The sequence below is a fragment of the Cladophialophora carrionii genome (assembly GCF_000365165.1).
Source record: "Cladophialophora carrionii CBS 160.54 unplaced genomic scaffold supercont1.9, whole genome shotgun sequence".
In the NCBI taxonomy this organism is placed as follows: Eukaryota; Fungi; Ascomycota; class Eurotiomycetes; order Chaetothyriales; family Herpotrichiellaceae; genus Cladophialophora; species Cladophialophora carrionii.
The window spans coordinates 292,854-308,579 of record NW_008481834.1 but is presented as its reverse complement, the minus strand read 5'-3'; the positions used below and the strand labels follow the sequence as shown (position 1 = coordinate 308,579).

General features: G+C 54.9%; 6 protein-coding genes across 6 annotated transcripts; 3 read left to right on the top strand and 3 right to left on the bottom strand.

Moving 5' to 3' along the window:
* Positions 1-1,246: 1,246 nt before the first annotated feature.
* On the bottom strand, positions 1,247-3,129 carry G647_09195 (uncharacterized protein; the record flags this gene model as incomplete). Its single annotated transcript, XM_008733500.1, has 2 exons — positions 1,247-3,027; positions 3,102-3,129. 2 exons carry the CDS (start codon positions 3,127-3,129, stop codon positions 1,247-1,249), a joined length of 1,809 nt encoding a protein of 602 aa, XP_008731722.1.
* Positions 3,130-4,615: 1,486 nt separating this feature from the next.
* G647_09194 (uncharacterized protein) lies at positions 4,616-5,609 on the top strand (the record flags this gene model as incomplete). The annotated part of the gene is made up of 2 exons (XM_008733499.1): positions 4,616-4,681; positions 4,755-5,609. 2 exons carry the CDS (start codon positions 4,616-4,618, stop codon positions 5,607-5,609), a joined length of 921 nt encoding a protein of 306 aa, XP_008731721.1.
* A 197-nt stretch (positions 5,610-5,806) lies between these two features.
* G647_09193 (uncharacterized protein) lies at positions 5,807-5,998 on the bottom strand (the record flags this gene model as incomplete). Its single annotated transcript, XM_008733498.1, has 1 exon — positions 5,807-5,998. The coding sequence occupies one exon, from the start codon at positions 5,996-5,998 to the stop codon at positions 5,807-5,809; it is 192 nt and encodes a 63-aa protein (XP_008731720.1).
* Positions 5,999-8,118: 2,120 nt separating this feature from the next.
* G647_09192 (phosphoribosylaminoimidazole carboxylase, ATPase subunit) lies at positions 8,119-9,951 on the top strand (the record flags this gene model as incomplete). Its single annotated transcript, XM_008733497.1, has 1 exon — positions 8,119-9,951. One exon carries the CDS (start codon positions 8,119-8,121, stop codon positions 9,949-9,951), a length of 1,833 nt encoding a protein of 610 aa, XP_008731719.1.
* A 401-nt stretch (positions 9,952-10,352) lies between these two features.
* G647_09191 (uncharacterized protein) lies at positions 10,353-10,703 on the bottom strand (the record flags this gene model as incomplete). The annotated part of the gene is made up of 1 exon (XM_008733496.1): positions 10,353-10,703. One exon carries the CDS (start codon positions 10,701-10,703, stop codon positions 10,353-10,355), a length of 351 nt encoding a protein of 116 aa, XP_008731718.1.
* Positions 10,704-11,081: 378 nt separating this feature from the next.
* G647_09190 (uncharacterized protein) lies at positions 11,082-15,293 on the top strand (the record flags this gene model as incomplete). Its single annotated transcript, XM_008733495.1, has 2 exons — positions 11,082-14,405; positions 14,454-15,293. 2 exons carry the CDS (start codon positions 11,082-11,084, stop codon positions 15,291-15,293), a joined length of 4,164 nt encoding a protein of 1,387 aa, XP_008731717.1.
* Between the last annotated feature and the right edge of the window lie 433 nt (positions 15,294-15,726).

Sequence of the window (15,726 nt, the reverse complement as noted above, 5' to 3'; positions counted from 1 at the left end):
CGCTAGTGTTAGATCCTGGTCCAGCGGAAGGTTTAGATATAGGACTATAGAGCGAACGGGTCCGTGGAAGACGAGGGGGAGTGAAGGGGGAGTGAATGGTGAGCGCAAGGTATGTCGAAGGTGCTAAGAGGGTGAGATGAGGGTGAGACGAAGGGAGAGACGAGGATAAAAGAGCGGGATAGCTTCGAGCAGTTTTCACAACCGCTTTTGCCGTCAAGCTCAAAGCCAAGTCCAGCGTTTAGATTCCCTCTGCTTAGAACCCCCGTGACACACCCCCTTAGAAACAGCTTAGGACGGTTCGCGGGATAACGAGGTGAATTTGGTATCTCAATTCGCTCAAAGGCCCTGTAGAGCCCGGCGCGAGTTGAGAGCGAGACTGCAGATTCCATTCTCTGAAGGACATTCGGAAATACCTGATCATCATCATGTATCATCCCATCACGAGTACAGAGTACACTGGAGTAGACTGGATCATAGGGTACGAAAACGATAACTCCAGGCGTGGACGAAGAGATCAAGCCTGGTGATCAAAGTGAGATTGAAGGTTGATAGGTAGGTAGGTAGGTAGGTAGGTAGGTAGGTAGGTAGGTAGGTAGGTACGCCGTGTATGTATAGTAGGTGACGCTATAGTACCGCGCCGTTTCTGAAAATCGTGAAGAAGGCCCTCCGTCTACGTTCGAGGCTAGTTTGCGTTTACAATAGAAGCATATATCCGGGGCGACTAACGAGAACGATTGCTGCTGCTCTGTACACTACCCCGTGAGGGAAACAATCTATACTACAAGCGCCTGGTTGGTGTTTCCGGTCTCGGGTACCGAGCACTGTAGGTGTCTGTCCAGGGAAGAAGGCGCATCACCTCCCTTGCCATAATTCAGCGCGGCGTGTGGTGCAGACCATTCAGCGCTGCAAGACCATGCAATTGCTTGCCATCTTCGGGTCAGTAAGGTCCTTCAACGGAAGTTCAAGTCTCGCGAAGAACATGGTCTTGCGTTTCTAGCTCAGTGATGCTATATCCAGCCGTTGATACAGATATGTAGTACTGTGTAGGCATCACCAACCACATCTATGGTAGGAAGGGTATCAAAAACCATCAGGGAACACTGTCCTCCGTTTCTCAACGCCGGCGGCCGTTCCGCAAGGGGTCATGTATCTCAAATGGGGTATCATGATGCAGTTTCATCAAAGGACGTGACTCAAGGTCAACACGGGCATAATCGACATCACCTCTCCACCTCATTCCGCTCATCTATAGATCGCCATCCCCTTCCTCCTCGTCGTCGGGGTTGGCATGGGGTAGACGCCCGAATTTATCTCCACTGCCCAACCAATTCTTGATCACGCATGGAGCAGAGTCCGAACCTTGGCAGATCTTCTTTCTTCCCAACCGCTTGAACTTGGGTCCGAAGGGCCCATTGACGTAGTGATATTGACCTGCGAATCGGTACTGACGCTTGTCACCTAAGGGGTAGAATTTGTCACCCCAATGTCCGGCGAAGTCGAACCACCCGATGGGCGCGTTGGGTGTCCGGTTTGACGAACGAAGCGTGTCATTCTTGAAATCATATGTATACGCATGAGAGTTCAATGCTGGGTCCCATAGCGGGCCACGATCGGTCATGTCGTGAAGGATACCCCAGGGCAGGATATACGGATGCGTCCCGGGCACGGCATACATGGCGTGAGTCCCGTAGGCCGAGTATATCACCGGCCGCTTGCCGATCTTTTCGACGGCTTCGTAGCTGTAGGCCGAGCCAAAGTTGTGCTCACTGAAGAAGACGGCTTTGGGCTCACCATGCTGGAAACGAATGGCGGTATGCTCCCAATCGCCAACGTGATTGCCGAAGCGGACGTTGAGGACGACATTTCCCAGATTGAAGCTGTAAAAGAAGAACCAAAAGGCGTCGACGATGCCATGGCCCTTGTTCACGGTGATGAGGACTGCAGGCGCATCGCTCCGACCGCCTCGTAGCCTGTCCGGCGGCGTGCGATCTCTGGTAGAAGGGATTGACCGCCTCAGTTCATGGTGTGGATGGCGTGCCGACGTGCCGGTCTTTGGTTGGCCGGACGCCGTCATTTGAAAATCGTCATTTTGCTCGAAGCCATCGAGGTCCGGCGCAAACCAATCTTTCACGTCAGCCAATGCATTCTTCACACTCTGGAGATATGTCCTCCCTGGTTTGTGCACCAAGTCCTCGTTGTCTTCAAACTGGTCATCTGGACTTGTTGGTCCCCTTGGTATGTTTTTCTCCCCCTCCAACCACTCTGGCCGCTCCTCCACGTTGTCGTTGCTAGTCAGAAACACCCAGCGGCCACGCTGCCATTGGTTCAGTTCGTCAAGATTCTGCAGGGTTGGGTGTTGCTGTTCAGACTGTACGGGGGTGTAGTTCAGGGTGGGTGTGATGTGGTAGAGGTGTTCCGCGATATCGCACGGCCAGAACTGTTCTTGGGAGTAGAGGTGAACCAGAGGGGCATACTCCATCACGTAGTCCGGAATCTCCCTCAACACACGTTCGTCGGCGGTCCAGTCCTCAGGTCGATCATTGCCCTCTGTCCAGGCATCTTCCCAGTCCCTGCGAGGGCTCTGATTGACTGGGCTGTGTTTGAGGCTCGTCTTAGGACGATGGCCAAACCTGGACCCTTCCGATATGAGGTGCATGTGAAGCCCACCGCAGACCCCGAGCCAGCGACAGCATTTCCTGTCGAGCCAGTAGCGGGAGGTGGCAATCCAGCCAGCCTCTTCCCGGTCTTCTTCTTGCCAGATGAATGCTTCTGGATGGGTTGCCTTCAAAATGCTGTTCGTGCACATGTAGAATATGATGGTCGACAGCACACCAATGGTGGCCTTTGTCTTGACCTGGCCCATCTGCTCTGCTCCCTCCACGGCCGTGCCGCTTACCGATTCATGTGGAGTAATGGGTTCTACAACTTCCACTGCGGTGGACTCGACGACGACGGTGAGAAGAGAGGGATCCGCGTCGAGCAGCGAACCGGACGGCGCCTGCGCGGTGGGAAGAGTGATATCGTTTGCTAGACTGACCAGAGTCGCGGTGGAGGAAGCAGTGGGAAGTATCGAGGGTTCGGCCGAGTGTGTATATAAAAACGGTTGGGTAAGCGGTGGTTGGCTGCCATGATGGCATCCATAGGCTAAGGCCACTGTACATCAGCGCGAACGCCGAAAGGATTAGCCAGAACATCACGAGGAAGGCAAGCTGACAGCAAACGAAGGGATGTGATTTGACCAGGGCACCAAGCACCATGCGGATGTCACGGTCAGGACGGCAGCCCGGCCGAACAAGGCTCGGAATGGCAGCGCCAGTGGCTGCATTGAGGAATCTGGCTTATGTGAGGGCAGGCCTATGCAGAGGAGCATAAAATGCAGGGCTCAAAGCTTCGATGGGTCCGCCGTGGTCTTCCAAGATCGCTCACTCCTACCCAGTACGAGGTAGGGGCTGGGAGAACTGAATAACGATGCGACCTTCCGCCGACATCCGTCTGCAGATGTGTAATACTCCGTACCCGTACTCCGTATATGGGCAACACGCAGGCGATGAGACATACTGACGTACTCTTCCAACTCGGCTGTTCGGCACGTGATTGGCCAAGTGGCACCAGAAGCTGACCGAGAGTCCGAACTCCGGCTTCTGTCGTCGTGGCTATCTTATCGGGGTCTTGGTGATGAGGGGAGCGGCAGACGAGTCATGCTGCTGTTGCTGAATGATGAGTGGGGCTCGAGGCAGATGCGAGGGTTTTCCACATGTGCCAAAACCACAGGCCATTGATGGCTAGCGAGATGGAAAGGGAGAGGGTTGGAATTGCGAGGATAGGGAATGATGGCGTTGAGTTCAAGTTTCCAACTTTGCGAGTCGTGCCCCTCGTGATGCACACGTTGTTTCAACTCGAGAGACTGACACTCCGATCCGTCACTTGCGCAGCTTGGGGCAAACCGGACTAGGCCAAGGTTGCACTCGCTGGAGCCCGGGCGCTAGGCTGTATCAGACCAGAGCCCGTCACCTTGGGTTCACCGGACGCGACTGGCAGGTTAAAACTGGGCGACCAAAATGGGGGCCTTAATACAAGTACAGTGTACGAGTACGAGTCCGGAGGACTGCGGTACGAGTACTCCCTAGAGTGATGGTGAACCAATCCGCTGGCGGTGATCCGGCACCTTTTTACGCTGCTGATCTTGACGTGTTTTACGCAGTACAACACCGCTTGCGGTCACGACTGTTTCACGCCCGCCGTCGACCTGTTGCCACTGATGTGATTTGTTGTCCAGACCAACTTTCAGATAGTCGCTGCCGCCCAATAATGCTACCAGCCTCTAACACGTTGGAGCGGCCATCTGTAGTAGTCCGTCGACAGCTGCAATATATGCATTGTCGAGGTCTCGGCAATGCTTGAGACGGTGACAAGTCCAGCAAGCGATCCGGCACCTGCAGTGGCGGCGTGGGTGAATTGGAAGGCAGCGCCTGGAAAAGAAGCCCGAGAGCCGCAGCCAGCGCTGTCATTTGAAATTTAATTCCCGCACGTGATTGCCACATTTCCCGCCAACCAATGTTCGGGTCAACCATTCGCCAATGTCAGTGACGATCAATGAAAGTTGCCCTTCGCCAACATGGAGCAGCCTGACGTTGACGACGAGGACGAGTATGAGTACGAGTACGATGAGAATGACACAGAGGTAGGGATTTACATTGGACTGTTGCGTGCTCCTTGCGTCGTCTGATTGATTTTTCCTTACATGTTTGAAACAGACCTTTTTCGTGGATATTGACCTCTCGTCTCTCAATCCGGGAGCGAGACCAAATGATGGCGCCATCAGCATGCCCAGAACGGTGACACCCGCAAAAAGAAAGATCGATGGCTCTTCTACAAACACGTTCAACCCAGACGAACCCAGTCAAGATACTGCGGGTGATCCAACAGGGGAAGCCCGTGTCACGCCGATGCAGGTACCGCAAGATACGCCCGCCCACATTGCAGCAAGCGACCAGGATCGATTGCAGCCCTTTCAGTCACGTGTGCAGATTCTCGACCTGGACTCTGTCAATCCCATTGTCTCCTACCAGGGTGAAGTGTACAGTTGCAACTGGAGTGACCTCGTGGGCACAAATATGTTCTTCACGTACCCAGAGACGATTGATGCCGCTGAAGCTTTACGATCGACGGATGACTACAGCCTGATTGGCATATCGCGAATCAAACTTGTTGGCCATCGAGCCAAAATAATCAAGAGACCGACTGAAGCTAGAGAGGCAGGCGGTGACATGGAGAATCGACAGCCGCGAGACGGCAGTAACGCCTTGAATAGTCAGAGCACCGAGGACGGAATCAGAGAGAAGCAAGCTTCATTCTTGGAGAAGCTTAGAGAAATCACACAGCGACAGAGAGAAGCAGATGGCGCTCAGCCACCCATAAGTCAAGAGAAGCATTCGGCCAACCAGGAGAAATCGCACGAGCCCGATGATGTTCAGGTCTTCGATAGGGATGCAGACGCTCTCGTGAGAGTGCAAGAATCCTATTCTCAATCTGATGCAGACGGCCCACAGTCGAGGGAGACTTTTCACAGAGCCGATAAGCCTCATGCTGAGGCTAATGAGACTATGTGAAATGACAAAACCCAAATGGTGTCCGGCAACATTCTGTTGCCTTTGCCCTTGCCCGAGCTCCTCAGCCCGTATGAGCGAATTAAGGATGAGTATACACGACAATCCAGAAGTAAACCCATCAAAAACCAGACTCCTCTATTGCAGTACAACCATCAACGAAACATTGCAATCCGAAACGCCGTGCTGGAAGTCGAGGTTTAGCGGCTTTGTTTCTCGCGAGTCCAGTGAACTGGCGATGGCGGAGGTGGAGGAGGATGGTGCTCGGGGTATTGTCGTCGATCAGAGGATGATGCGAATTTGGGCCGTGGAGACGCCTCGAACGCTTTGTGCATATCCCGGGTTGAGGTCTCCGAGGCCAGCACCGTCGAGCGGTAGGAGATGCGTTGCATGATGTCGGGAGACAAATTGCTCAGATGAAACGGAAGCTTTAAAATCCTTGACTGGACGAGTGCTATAGGGAATAATCAGTATCAAGTCTGCTAGCCGAACATTAGGGTGGTGATCTACTCACACCGAGGGCGGAGACTTTTCGGTTGCTAGCAATGATCGGCAGTTGCTGCAGGTACAAAAGACGAGGCTGAAGATACGTGGTAAGGAAACAGAATTCCTGTCAACTGGGTTTTGCCGGCTGATGGATGAAGACTGCTTATGTCTGTTGGCAAGAGTGGTGATGGAAGAAGGAGAATCTCAGGGAGTTGGACGACCCAAGGTTTCGAGGGAGCCTGGGAATCAAATACCCCTTCGGCAACAGAGTGGGAGTCCTGGCAAATGTCGTTCAAAAAATCTAGCGGTCAAGGCGACGTGGGATTCGCCTTTCAAACGAATCCGGCTGGATTGGCCCTTGCCAAACCCCCAACACGCCAGATATTTCCCCGGAGCGCCACGAGCCACGCCGCGTCTGGGAGAGCAAATGGGACTGTTTCCAGGCTAGCCCGTTTGCATCAAAGCCACTTGGTCATTGTCGAATCCATCCCTGCTTTCTTGTCCTCCGGGGCCTTAACTTTTTGTGCTGGCATTTGACTCGTGGGTAATCTGGGCCTGAGACATGCTCGAGTGGTATGCGTCGCTGGAATTTGTGAGCCGATTGATCGCCCTGCCCGTGCAGTGCGACTGGGGGATCGAGACCTGAGTGAGGTTGACGTGCACCCGATCGATTGAAAGGATCGAGAATGCGTCCCCCATATTTTCGCTAGGGGAGTGGGTTGGCATCCCCATCACCAGCGAGCTATCCAAGCTCCCTCCGACAGCTCCGTCACCTGGTAGCTAGCAACACCATGGTTTCGGTACTTGCAACACTATTGGAGCTGATTTCCTGTCGGGGTATCCATCCCACGTCCGCATCATCCGAAAGGCAGAGGTCACCGAAGGCCGGCCGGCAATTCAAGTTTTCGATTGTTCTCATACCCCTGTCGCTGGACCCGGGTAGGCAGCAAGAGCGAGCTTCGGACGCCGCCGTTGGTTACGCGGAATGCACCCGGAACCAGATTTACGGGGCACCCGCGCTACGCCTCCGCGACGGACCTTGCCAAAGCCACGGCACGCCGACGGGGATCGCGGCTGCACCGGACCTGGCCATCATCACCCCAGTTGGCTTCACGATGTCCTCCTCAAGCGAGCTGCGACACGACAGGTTACCACGGTGCACAGTCGACTTCGTTTGTGCGTTTGTCGAGGATTCCCTGCATTAGGAGAATGAGGGGTGCATCAATTGCTGCCCAACCGGCTGGCCAAGCTGAACACGAATGGAAATATTCAAAGCCGCCTGAACACGTTGCCCCATCCACAGGCGATGCAAGAACAAGGAAGAGGGGTTGCAAGCGAATAAGCCCCTGCGTTGTCATGATTTACGGGACAGCATCCCTGTCGAAGTGCCTGGGCCACCGATATTGTATCACCCCAATGCTCGCCGCCATTTACCTTGAACGAGGATGAATGTGACGGTTGCAGCATGATGACGCTGTTCGAGTAAACTGTTACGCTTGTGCGCCGTGTCTTACCTCCTTCCCCGGATGCTTGTCCCAGGAGCGTATATGGCACAAGCTTCGCCTCAGGCGATGATTGCCTCTTTACTTGGGCTGCAATTTTGTGTAGCCTTACTGGTGACACAAGTGTTTGAGCCTCAGGCCGGAGTTTAGGCTGCAAGTCCTTCGCCGGCCACAATATACTCCACCGTAGTGACTACGGTGGAGGGTGTAACTTCAGTCGCAATTACGCCTCGTACGGCCATCTCCGGAGATGATCGACCACGCAGCAAAGCTTCACCGAGCACAAGCGGTGGGCAGCCGCCAAAGCGAGAGAAGGAAAAAAATTAAGAAGTAAGCGGTAAGTAACCCAGCAGCGCCCCACGATCACGGCAATTATTTGGAGTCCTTGCTATCAAGTGATCCTCCGTTTGGTCTTCTCCTGCTGTCCACTCTTACTTTCACAGTAAGGTCGGAAAAGCCACGATATTTCTCGTCTCCCGGCGTCGTTCTCCCCTTTAACAGCTTAGCCCTTCTTGATACCCAGGATGGACGGGCATGTCATCGGGGTGTTGGGCGGTGGCCAACTGGGTCGCATGCAGGTGGAAGCAGCCAACAGACTGAATATCCAAGTGGCCGTCCTTGACAGCGAGAACGCACCGGCCAAACAGATCAACCTTGTCGCATCCGACAAGCATGTTACCGGTTCTTTCGCCAAGGCTTCCGACGTCAAGGAGCTCGCCGCTAAATGCGATGTGATCACATACGAGATCGAGCACGTCGACACCAAGGTTTTGGAGGAGCTGGAGGAGCAAAGACCACATGTGGAGGGCTCCACGTGGTCGAGAATCCAGCCCAGTTGGCGCACAGTTCGGACGATTCAAGACAAATTCGTCCAGAAGCAACACTATGCACAATATGGCATCCCAACGGCTAAGTCTATCGCAGTAGGCACCTCTCATCCCCAAGGTCTGAAGGACATCGCAGAGCAGCTGGGCTATCCCATGATGCTAAAGTCGCGGACCGAGGCGTACGATGGAAGGGGCAATTATCCAGTCCAGTCGGTGAAAGATATCGAGCCGGCTCTTGCAGCTCTCAAAGATCGACCTCTGTATGCCGAGAAATGGGCTAATTTCAAGATGGAATTGGCGGTAATGGTGGTCAAGACTGCACAAGAAGCTGATCTCGGTAGCTGGGAGAAGAATACCCTCGCATACCCAACGGTTGAAACAATCCATGAAGACAGTATATGCAAACTGGTCTATGCACCCGCTCGAGATGTCTCGAAGCAGGTCGCGAAGGCAGCGCAAGATCTTGCTCGACAGGCCGTGTCCACTTTTCTTGGTACTGGTGTCTTTGGAGTCGAGTTGTTCCTCCTCGATGATGACAGCCTGCTCATCAACGAGATCGCACCACGACCACATAACTCTGGTCACTACACCATCGAAGCATGCCATATGTCACAGTACGAGGCACAGATCCGCGCTATCCTTCCAGGTTTGGCATCGAGGATACCCGCTGGAGCGACAGAATTGACAGTGAAGGCGGCCATCATGTTGAATATACTTGGTGGACCGCAACCGGACTCTCACCTACTAGTCGCTCAGGCCGCCCTTGATGTCCCCGGGGCCAAGATACACCTTTACGGCAAAGGTGATGGGCGACCCGGACGGAAAATGGGCCACATCACAATCACGGGCTCGAGCATATCAGAGTGCGAAATCAAGATGCACCCCCTAATCCAGTGGGTTGATGCGGTGCGCTTGCACCGCAACGACAAATCTTCTTCATCAGCCGCCTCCATTGCAGCAACGCAGGCGGAGCTCCTCAAGAAGAATCCCGCACCATCTCCGCGAGCACTCGTCGCGGTGTGCATGGGGTCCGATACCGACCTCGCCACGCTGCGTCCTGGCCTCACACTGCTCGATACCATGGACATCCCCTACGAAGTCCACATTACCTCGGCGCACCGCACGCCGCAGTACATGCTCGACTTTGGCAAGAAGGCTGCTGCACGAGGCTTGAAAGCCATCATCGCAGCCGCGGGGGGCGCGGCACACCTGCCAGGCATGATGGCGTCGGAGACGCCCGTGCCTGTAATAGGCGTCCCTGTCAAGGCCAGCTCGATGGACGGCCTGGACAGCCTCATGGCTATCGTGCAGATGCCGCGCGGCATTCCGGTTGCAACAGTGGGGATTGGGAACAGTGTCAACGCCGCCATTCTGGCCGCGAGGATTGTGGGCAGTAGTGAGGAAAAGGCCAGGGATTGGGTAGCGGAGCATCTGAAGAAGATGGAAGAGGAGAATCTGGAGAAGGAGCAGCGCTTGCAGAGCGAGGGATGGAAGGTTTACAAGAAGGTGGATGATGGGAGGCATGTGTGAAAGGCTTGCAAGTCTGGTCGAGCCCGCATCGCAGGTCGGTTTCGAACGCTGCGATGGGCTTGTCCAAATCGATCGCAGGCAAAGCGGTCCGCTGTTACAATCATCATCCTCAGGATCAGACTCCTCTGGTCAAGTCTTGACTCCTTCTCTCACTATCTCGACACAACATCAACCCCATCTCCACCCCATGAAACTCTGGCTCCTCCCTGCAAGGCTATGCCGCCATATCGCTCCTGGGGGTCTGGAATGGCCGATCGGGACCTCCCTTGCATGGTGCCACTCGCAGGAATTGTACAGCGAATGTATCAGCATGACCTGCGGAGTCGCTGTGCTGCTAGCCACAGTCTAGCAAGAGTATGTGCCTGGTTATTTTCGGACAGCAGCGTGATTGAAAACATTGCTCAGTCAATACCATGCTCCTGTTTGATCTTTTCCAAGTTGGCTTGTCTCGTGGCAATATCCTCCTTCACCTCCATCTTCATCTTCTCCGGCTGATGGTACAGCACGACCAAATATCGATTTCTAAAATTGAACCCATTCAACTTGTCGCAGGCTTGCTTCGCATCTAGGACATCCTCATAGACGACGTAGGCTGTGCCTTTGGTGGTACTCGAGGTCCCAGCGCGGATTTGACGTATCGGACCGAACTTGCCAAAGAGATCGAACAGGGCGGGGCTGTCGATGTCGTAGGCCAGGTTCTTGACGAAGAGGATGCGGTTGGCCTCTGGGGCCAGTTTGTTGGATCGTGACATTGCGGCAGTCAGCGGGAGGTTATAGCGGCGGTCTGGGAGACTTCTGGGTGACCGAAGAGGTGTCGCTGGCGACAGTCGGTGGTGATGGAGATGTGACTGCGGTGAAATTGTGAAGCGTGGTTAGCGTCCTCGTCAACTTCCTCGAGCAACTCCGAACCGCAACCCTCACCCTGCACCACACCCCTTCTACCACTCCACGACCTCCATTCCTCTCTTCATTGCGCCTGGCCTGCTGCCGGAGACCACAAGAGCTTCCTCATCAATGTAGTCAACGTCTTTCGCCCCGCCCGCCTGCTACTTGCTGCTCGACTCTGCAAACCCCGCCTCCGCAACAAGTTCCACGTCGCGCAACGTTCCCCATCGACGGCGACGACGACGATGCCTACCTCGACCATCTGGCGCCGGAGCCTAGATCCGACGGCATCACGGGGCGCGAGCCCAGTGCGCCCGTTAGACGAACACATTGAGCGCCTCTCCCCTGATCCCATATTCGAATCCCGCGTCTACGATACTGCTGATACTGCTATCCCCTTGAGCGCTTCTCCGAAGGACGGCCACTCAATACGAGGTCTAGGCCTTTCCGACATTGGAGGCCTCGCCGACGACGAGACTGCTGAGCAGCCCGATCACTTATACTATGACCAGCATGGCTCCGCTCATATTGCGGGCAAGATAAGAGGTCGCGCAGGGAAACACAATGGCCGCTCTAGAATTGCCTCGCAAGACTACAAACCCAAGCCAGCGGGGAGAGGTCATACACGCTCCGGCTCGACCATCGACGACCTTGCCACTGCTGCTATCGCAACCAGCCCTGCTTTGGTCAATGCAAGCCCCCTCTTTGTTCCCAAATCCCACCCCCATGTGGCTGCTCGTGCTGCGACATCCAATGCCACCCGCCGCTATAGCCACAACGACTACTCGAATGGGCCGCCAGCCAAACGAATCAAGTCGGAGCGAATACCCGCCCTCGAATGGTCGCCGCGCCCAGAGAGACCGAGAACCAGTGGCGGCTACAGCAGCGCGTCCGCCGCCGAGATGAACGAAGACGCTCTCTTGCTGCTCAGTCTCAAGAACGAGCTCAACTTCAAGAAGATTGCAAACACCCCCAAGCTTGACACACTTCCCGAACACCAGCAGTCGACCTCCCCGACCTCTCCGCAAGCCGCGCCAGGGCCGTGGACGACGCATACAAGTGCAGCGGGACAAAGCCAACCCAGGTCCGCGAACGAACCATCAATAATCGAAGCCCAAGGCGGCCATAGGGATGTGTCTATATCGGATCTCGATGACTCGATAAATCCGCAAGCTCCCTTCCCTTCACAAGACGGAGCTCTGGCACCACGAGAAGACAGCGAAATCCACGCAGCGGCAGATACTCTCCTACCGGTCGTCGGCGAACCGCCTAAGCCTACAAGAGGCTCGGTAGAACCACCACCTAAGAAACGGCGCCGAGTCGAGGTGGAGACACAAGCAGAGGCTTGCGCAAAATGTGGGCGCATGCAACTCGACAACGTGGATGACGAGGAAAATGCCTCGACGTTCTGGATCAGTTGCAATTACTGCAAGCGCTGGTTCCATGCACAATGCGTTGGCTTAACGAAAGGCGAGGCGAGGAGCGTTGACAAGTACAGCTGCAAAGACTGCGAGCCGGTACATGGCCCAACGACTTACGTCCGAAAATCTGCCCGACCCAGGACAGCTATCGATTATGCCGGTCTCAATCAAGGCCTTGTGAAATCATCCGAAGAGACCTACACTCATCACTACATCCAGCGGATAAAAGAAGGAAAGCTAAATATACAACCGGATGACTTTGCTCGCATCAGACCAGAGCTGGTCACCAAAGAGTTCATGGAGAGCTTCGAAGGATTCAGGCGACCTTTCGTGGTGCCGGCAGCATGGAATCCTCGATTCGGGATGAGAATCCCATCAGAACCTTCGGAAATGGACTCAGACATTGCACTAAAAGATTCTACGCCCGGCATCGTGATAACCAGCGCAGGAGAAGAGGCGGGCCTCGACTGCGCGACTCCGCTACGGTTGGAAGAAGAGGAGGTCGTCGATTGCGAGCAAGACTTGCTGGATATGGTGATTCCACAACACTTGACAGTGCGCAGGGTGGCTGAGATGTATGGCCTGGACGAGCCTGTTCCTGTCATCGATGTCAAGTCGCAAGAGACAAAGGGTCATTGGACGCTGCAACGATGGGCGGACTATTACGAGCAGCCGGGCGAGAAGCCCATCCACAACGTCATCAGCCTCGAGGTTTCTCACAGCCCTCTCGGCCGCCTGATTCGACGCCCGAAAGTAGTTCGAGATCTCGATCTAGACGACGATGTGTGGGATCCTGATGCGGAGACTCGAACCAAGAAGAGACCGGTCTCCTTTTACTGCTTGATGTCGATTGCTGACAGCTACACCGACTTCCATATCGATTTCGGCGGCTCTTCCGTCTATTATCACATCCTCAAGGGCACCAAGACATTCTTCTTCATTCCGCCGGAGGACAGATATCTCAAGAAGTACGAAGAGTGGTGCAACTCCGACTCACAGAACGAGACATGGTTAGGTGATCTATGTGGAGGCAACTGCACGAGAGTCGATCTCCATGAGGGAGATACAGCTTTCATCCCTGCTGGGTGGATTCACTCTGTCTGGACTCCCGAAGACAGCCTGGTCATTGGCGGCAATTTCCTGACTCGCCAGGACTATGCAATGCAACTCAAGGTTGTGAATATCGAGAAAGTGACACACGTCGCTCCCAAGTTTCGATACCCTTTCTTTCAGAAAGTTATGTGGTACACCCTCATCAAATACCTCAAGGAAGATCCGGTGCCCGAAGATGTACTCGAGGATTTCCGCGACGACCCTGACTACATCTTCTTGCGAGCGGACCCGATCTGGCACGAAGTGGACGTTTTTGACAATACTGCAGAGCCTGGCGAAGCTTTCTATAACGCGAGATACTACCCCAAGTCTGAAGTTGAGGGACTGCCAGCCCTGCGAGATTACCTATACCGCACCGCACGGATCGATGCAGGGCTGCCGGTTCCAGACATCACTAAGAAGCAGATCGACGCGGTGAAAGCCTCTATACCCAAGGGCCACGGTGATTCGATGACGCTGATCAAGCTCTTTGCTATATGGTGTGCGTGGAAAATTGGCAATACGCCAGCGCCTGAATGGGTTTTCCACTCGGAGGACGTCTTGGAAGCCGACAAGCTTGAAAAGATCCGGAAGCCTGAGGCGTTGCGTCTTCCAGGAGAGAGGACATCTTCACGAAATGCCGCCAAAGCGCAGGCACAGGCCGAGGCCGAGGCACGGGCGCAGGCGCAAGCTCTCTCGCAGAGTCAGCCACCACCCGAGCTCAAGTCCAAGTCCCAGACTCCCCCGGCCAAGCCGAAGGGACACGGATTGAAAGCAGCGTGTGAGCCTTGCCGGAAGCGGCGGATCAAATGCAAGCATAAGGCCGGCAGCGAAACACCCAGGCGGACGCCGGAGATTCGACCCAGGAGCTTCTCGAACACTGATGTCCACCCACTATCCGGCGCGGGGGCATATACCAACGGTACCCACGCGCGACCAGTTTCTCCAGAGGCACGAATATCCGACGGTGCGGGTGCGGAAGCCAATCAATCGGACCCGCAGTCGTCGTCCAAGAAGAGTCGGAGCAAAGCGTGTGAGGACTGTCGGAAGAGCAAGGTAGGTTACCTGCGAGACATCGATCAAGCTTGTACTGACAATCCGAAGCGTCGCTGCGTGCATGATCAGTACGGACGCATTGATCCTGCGAAAGTCGCCGAGCCTTCGAAGCCCCGTGGTTCGTCAAATGCGAAGCGCGCCCGTTTGAGCGACGAAAGCAGACAAAGCGGAAATCTGGATGATCTGATCGATCCTGCTTTGACGAACGGCGACCAGAACCAGATGACGAACGATGCTAGCGACGAAGATTTCCACACTCCAGGCCCTTTCAAGAGCGCGGGTCAGGTGCATCACAACGGCCAAGCGGACGAAAACAGACCAACGACCAACGGTGTTGACCCGGAAACGGTCTTGGTTGACCCTGCGTTGGAAGATGGGGCCGCCATCAAGAGCGAGGAGGATCCGGGTACAATAGTGGTGAACTCGGTAACTGTGAATCAGAATGATCCCGTCTCTACGCCGTCGACCATTCGAAACGGTTCCATGGTCAATGGTGACTTCTCGGGACCCTTCGGATGGACTCCTGGATCTAGACAATCATCACGACAACCCAAGCAGATTGAGCGATACACGCCCGAGGAGAAGAGGTCGCCCAGCAAACCCTTCCCCAAATCGCACACAGATCGACGAGCTTCGAGCGCAGCAAGTGCGCACACGGTTGTGACAAGCATCAAAAGCGAGCGATCATCCAGCAATACATCTGGTACGACGCATCAGATGGCGGCCATCCTCACCAGCAGACGTAGTGTGTCTCGTGAAGCCTCCGCCCGTCCCGTGAGTCGAGGGAGCATAGGCGGAGAGAGCGACGTCGATGCCGATGAGCGGCTAGCGAGGGAACTGCAGGCAGCGGAGAACGGACTGCGGCGGCGCACCAGCATGAGAGCTTAGAAGGGTCTCGGCTGACTTTGATTCCGCTGGGGCGACGACGATGACATGATGCGAAGACGGCGTTCGGTTGGGAAGCGGAGTTTTGTGATGATACTGGATGGAGTGAACAGTCTCTACATGGCCGACGCTGATGGCGCGAGGCTTTTGGTCGGTGTGGGCGATGGTGCCTCTTGCATTTCTCTCTCTACGATACCCTCGGTCCTATACCGAGTTTCGAATGTACAGTCTTCTACAGCCTTCTACAATCTCCGTCCATGCTTTGTCCGTTCCGTCAACCTGGCCCTCGCCTCCCTCGTCAGGCGACGGATGTGGAAAGCCAGAAAGTCACAAAGTGTGGGGTAAAGCACGACGACATACATCACTGCCCATCGCTCACCGAGGCTTCAAGCTTCAATGCTTCCTGAATGCCGTCTTCTACTCGATCGATTGCTCT